This window comes from Carcharhinus amblyrhynchos, chromosome 1 (genome assembly GCF_965287045.1).
Source record: "Carcharhinus amblyrhynchos chromosome 1, sCarAmb.v2.hapA, whole genome shotgun sequence".
NCBI classification, from domain to species: domain Eukaryota; kingdom Metazoa; phylum Chordata; class Chondrichthyes; order Carcharhiniformes; family Carcharhinidae; genus Carcharhinus; species Carcharhinus amblyrhynchos.
The window spans coordinates 42,176,685-42,182,684 of NC_137324.1; the positions used below are offsets into that span (position 1 = coordinate 42,176,685).

General features: G+C 45.0%; 1 protein-coding gene across 7 annotated transcripts in view; it reads right to left on the reverse strand.

Moving 5' to 3' along the window:
* Positions 1-5,370, reverse strand: part of celf4 (CUGBP, Elav-like family member 4) — a 1,183,497-nt gene extending 1,178,127 nt beyond the window's left edge. For all 7 annotated transcript variants that reach the window (XM_080215459.1, XM_080215370.1, XM_080215109.1 and 4 more), the window contains exons 1-2: positions 5,027-5,370; positions 2,921-3,003 (exon numbers count right to left, since the gene is read on the reverse strand). In XM_080215459.1, coding sequence (XP_080071585.1) covers positions 2,921-3,003; positions 5,027-5,291 — 348 coding nt within the window. In that variant the 5' untranslated portion in view covers positions 5,292-5,370. The remainder of the gene's footprint in view (positions 1-2,920; positions 3,004-5,026) is intronic.
* Between the last annotated feature and the right edge of the window lie 630 nt (positions 5,371-6,000).

A 6,000-nucleotide genomic window follows, 5' to 3' on the forward strand; every position in this document is an offset into this window, starting at 1 on the left:
TGTAATCATCCCGGCACACATTTTTTGCATACATCTTGCACCTCCCATTAGACGTTCTTACTGGCTTTTCCATTTTTTTTAATGTCTGCAATTCTTCACAATGCCCCTGAGTTTCTAGCAGGTCAACAAAGACCAAACTGACTCCAATTCATGTAATCAGTGTCTTATCGCCCTGTCTTTCTCACTTTCACATAGACACTCGTGTGCATTCACTTTACACAATAAAATCATAATTGTCTGCAATCTAGTGCACAGCATGCAATGAGATTTCTAATGCTACAAATATAATCTGAAATATTGCTGATCAGCATCGTTCAAACGTTGTAAAGATGTTTAAAAGATTTGACAAACACGCTATGTAAAAAATCATTCCAGGAATCATGTTTCTTCCCTACATCCGTATTGCCATAGCTCCCAGATTAGTCCAATAGGCTGCTAAAAAGTTAGAAAGGAGTCTTTTTGCAGACTGTCTCCAGCAGGTCTGAGAGCTGCGTCATGTGCAGACCAAATCCAAATGAAACGAAACCTTTATTGTTCTGCACAGCCTCATGCATGCAGGATGCCAACAATATCAGATGTGGATGTCTAAGGTTGCAGCATCCCTTTCCCCCATAATTTACTTACCAACTTGAAAATTGATTTCATAACTTCAAAACCAACCAACCAGCCATACGTTACTGGACAGTGAGGAAATGGATTTAGGGAAATTAAGTTAGAAAAGACTCTTGTCTCATTCTCTCCCCCTATGTCACCACAAGTATATCAATACCCAAGAACATGGGTTTAAGTCAGGCGGCCTTCTTTGACTGGTATTACAGTGATGAAAAGCAGGAACTGGGGTTTTGTTTGAATAATTGTTCTGCAGTAGAGCTACTTTAGGTTGTTTCCTATTTGTTGGTGAGCTGGATAGGATGATGTCATTGACGTTTCGAAAGGCCCTTTAGTAATACAGATACAGCATCCTCGTCACTCCACACACACTGGCGTTAACCTTTAACATGCGAACACAAATAGTGTGTTGTCAGGGATGATACGGCCGGGTGCCATGGAGCTATCAAAAGTGGGTGGCAGCTGAAAGTGCACAAAAGGATGGTGCAGCCTTTATCTTGCACACCATGCGTGCACAAAGATTGGTCTTTCGGCTCTTAATCATTTGTGTCTAATGGCCACCAATTACTGTGTAAACTAATAACATTGCCTAACAATATAACAGTGAAGTGCCCGGTGGCCAGACCTCCCCCCACCTCCCCCCACGCCCCGCTTCAAATGTGATTAGGTTTGTGAAGATTTGAGAATGACAGACTATTACATCCGATGAGGAGGATTAATAAGGAAGGGGGCGGGGGGGGGGGGTAGCTGGTGGTGGTCGTTTTTAAAACTTAGAGGGCTGCTTCATAGCAGTGACAGCTGTTGACTTAAATACATCTCTACAATGGAAATGAAACAGGCCATGGGAAAGCTGAAGGCTTCTGTATGATAATAAGTCTTGACAAAAGCCACACAACCCCATGATAGTAGGTGGTTACACGCTGAATACATAACGATTCTCACTACAGCTACCAAGTATAAATCTCAGACTCAGTACTGATTAAAAATATGTGTGTAAATACGAACGCAGTGAAAACACAGATTGGATCAGAGGTGGCATCCGGATGGCATTAATCTAAAAAACTTCAATCGCAATTTATTTTCCTCATCGTTAGTCTGCTGGGGATAACTCTAGTATAGTTTTGCTTTTTGCCATTTATACATCTTTCCGCATGAAACATAATTATTTCTCATCCTCCATCCACACAGATGTATATGTGTCATTTCTATATAACACAACATTTCTACAGATGTGTACAGACACAACTTATTCACACACCCATATATTTAAGCATATGTAAAAGCATATATGTATAGTGACAGAAGTCGCGGGAGGGACGCGGGGTGGTGGGGGGGCGGTGTGAGCAGAGACTGATTAAGGCGCGAGAAGACGAAGAATGAAAGGATTTGATTAAGTTGTATCGTGTGGTTCTCGAAATTTTTTAAAGGTTGGTCTGGTCTTCGCTCCAATTATTGTTTGGAGGGGCGGTGGGGGGAGGGGGGGGGCGCGGGGAGGCTGGATACGATGAACAATGATCAGGAGTCAGAGTTTTCTTGCAAATATTGCATGGCCCGCGTTACCTCCTAGCCCCAAACCGCGCTGGTTTGTAACACGCCTGCTTGAATCTGTCAGCTTGTTATAAAATATGTATTTCCAGCAGCAGAATTAATCGATGCGAGAGGATGTCACAGCTGATTGCATAAATGACTTTTGAAAGCCAGTCTTAAAATGTCCATAATCACACTACAGTCTTCCCTTGGCGAGATCTGTTTTTTTTTGGGTAAAATAATGCACCCAGGACTATCGAGGCAAGACAGTCAGAGCTCCTTACAAGAAAAGAACTTGTCCACTACCATCCACGTGGCTCATTGTCTAAAGCTGCTCATCTGCACCTGGATATGCTGACTGCTAAAAGTTGTCATGTACTCCTTTATATAGACATCGGTATTCAACCACACGCCAAAAGGGCTACTTAAAGACTCCCTGTGACACAAACGAATAGGTCACTGGTCCGTGACACGACGATCATTCACCAAATTAAACCACTTCTTGCCCCTTTCTCTCTCTCTCAAAGCCGCACCATGTTGGAATCTTTGATTCCGCTCTCTTTCACACACACACTCTGTGCAATTTGAAACAAATACACCAATAAATAAAACATACCACGCTGCCAATAATACGATGGACGACTTTCATTTTAGAGTATTATTACTGAAAATCTAAGCAGCGCCCGAGGAGATGCGGCAACTTTTTTTTCTTTTTGCATGGGAAAGGCAATGGCTCGGATCCATCACCAAGGCACGGAAACTTGAAAGAATTTCTCAAACTTACCCCAGGTAATGTCTTCTGTTCATGCAGTGCACTCTGGGCCTTCAGAGCAGATTCCCTGGCACAGTACGTTAGGAAGGCACAACCTAATTATTTAATTAAAACATACAAAGACACTGCGATTACAATTTTGCCGTCATCCCCCTTTTTCCCCCCAAATGATTTTACTTTCTTATTGTCCCAACATATGCAATCTGGTGCCATGATCAGTAATGTGCGCCTGACTAGATCACTTGTATGTGATCGACCTATGTACTAACTAGATTTTACTTGGAATATATTATTGCATCCACTTTTGCAAATGTGTCTGCTTCTGCATTGTTAGTGCCTGAACAGGGGGTGTAATAAATACCGTGGAATGTAATATTTATTATAAAATAACAGAGTCCATTACATAAGTGTACCTTCAAACATAGCCCCAACATAACACTCATATTTGTTGATACTTAAAAATGCTTGGTACTTTCGGTCCAGATTAAGAACAATAGTTTATTTCATTTACAAGGGATACTGGATAAAACTCCAGAGCAGAGGATGCAGCCTTTGACATTAACTATTGAGGCTGCGACAATCACCTTTGTATTATGAGAAGTCTGGGCTGTCTGCACAGTGCCATATGTGGTCTGGCAATGGAAGTTAACCCGCAGGAGTTGTCAGTGCTGATGTAGAGCGCACTGCCCCCCCCCCTCCGCCCCCACCACCCCCTCACCCTCACCCAGGAACTTACAACTCTGCAGCTTCACTCCAGCCCTGTAGAGTGGGGGAAAGGGGGTTGTGCGAAGAAGGGGTGGGGTGCGGGTGGGGGCTCAGGTTCTGACCTAGCTTATTTGCAGGAGAGGCGCAAATGGTGTATGTGTGACTACATGCCATGGAAATAATTCAAAGTCCGAATATTCCCACCAGTCATGAGCACAAATTGGACACTGCACTTTTAATTCTGAAATTGAGACAGCGGCGGGGAGGGGGGTGGGAGATGGAGACCATAGGCAATAATCTTAATGCCATCAGTGAATAATTATCTGCAGCTTTCAAGAACTAGTGCTTGCAATCACATCACTCGTATCTCTGAAATTTCAATCCATGCTTAGTGAAAATAGCAAGCAGTCTTATCCGCTTCTGAGTATGCGGCCGGTGAGCTCATAAATATTGCATTTTAAATTACAGATAACCCAAGGCCCTTTTCATATCTTACTTTTACCACCCACCCCCCCATTGCCCTCTCCCCAGTACGCAGACTGACGGTGCACCTGCACACCCTTGTGTGCTTTCCTTCATATCACACAGCAGCAGCAGTAGCAGGGTCATTTCGCTTCCCTTTTTGTCAAAAAAAATCACCACTACAAATCCTGCAAGTTATTATCCCTGTGTGTGTGTATGTGTGTGTGTGCGCGAAGCTAGCGTTTAGCACCATCAGTGATCACCCCGCCCCCCCTCCAAATATATAGTTTCAATCGCGCCACCCAAGTCCTCCAAATCATTCAAAAAAGAAAACGCATTTAAAAAGTTGTCTTATTCTGACAAAGAAGGTACAGGCGTGAATCGTTCGAGCCGGAAGCGCTGTCTTTCAGCACTATTAACTCGCGGGAGATTTTTTTCTCTCTCTCTTTTTCAAACAAGAGAGAAGTGCTGCGGGTGGGGGGCGAAAAATAAAACTAAATATCTGCACACAAAAAGAAAAGGAAGGGAGGGAGGCAAACAGCTTACACTGTTCGCCGGCCGCTCTGAAATCCTAAGTTGTTTCAATCTGTGCGAAGTGTGCGTGGGAGAAGCTACATTTCAGCACCCATCAGTTCCCTGGCTTCTTTTCAATTCCCAGATCGCTCCTGCTCTTTTTACACACACACACACACACACACACACACAAAACTATAGGGAACGAGTTGGTTTTACATGCTCTCTCCCAGTAACGCTATCCTTCAGCACCACTCCACTGGCTGGCTGGACCTCAACGTTTAAATTGTGAACAAACAAAATAGCCACACTGGGATTGTACCGACTTTAGTAAAGCCCACCCCAACCTCCTCCTCCCCACCCCCCCCCCCAGCCCCCTCCCTCTGTCTCCCTGAAGTGGCTCCGAGCGCTGGGGGAGAGTGCTGAATGTGTACAGACCCTTGTGCATGCCGGTGAAGCGATCCTTCAGCACCGTGAGCTCATAGATCTTGCCAAATTCCTCAAAGAGGGGCTTGAGGTCCTTCTCCTCCAGGTTGCGGGGGATCTGGCCGATGAAAAGTTTGATGGCGTCGTGGTCCTTCATGGGGATGGTGCTGTTCTGGCTGTGGCTGAGTCCGTTCATAGGCCCGTTGGCAGTGCTGATCTGGATGTTGTTGTTGAGGCTATCTGCTTGCTGCTGCACGCCGTTCGTTAACGTGGCCATCTTTCTCCCACACTGCGTGACGTCAGGCAACTTTCCTTTACATTGACTCGGCCGTTTAAACAGACTGGATGGGCTCAAGGTCGGCGCAGAGCCGGGGTGGAGAAAAGCAGCCTCTCCCCTCTCTCGCTCTCTCTCTCTCTCAACATCCACCACCACCCCAGACAGTGGTAGCTTCCAGCCATAAAAAGGCAGCTTGCGCACGTTCCATTTTTCCCCCTCTCCCTGGTTATAATAATAAATCCCTTCCCTCTTTACTACCAAATAAAAAGGGAACACAAAAGCGCTTTGACAACAAATGATTTCACGGGTTGGGTTTCTCTCTCTCTCTCTCCCCCCCCCCTCCTCCCTCCACCCCACCCCCCTCACCTCCACCCCAAACTATTATTTTCCATCCGGATCGCTGGTGAAATGCATTGGAAATGCAATTGTGAATGTTGTTGGAAGGATTAGGTGTGATATTCTGACCATTTCGGGCTATTTGCACTGCACAATACACAATATTTTTCTTCACTTTCATGTTGTGTGCGGAGGTCCCCAACTCATTCTTAGAAAGCATGTGATTACGGGAACAAAGAGAAATGGTCCCAGCCTTTGAGAGCTTGGGGGGCTGGCATTTTATTTTTGGAAGGGTAATGGAGTGTTGGGAGGGAGTAGAACTGGGATTTTTTTTTGAAAGGGGGTGTCCAAATCAGTTGCCGAATATGAAAAC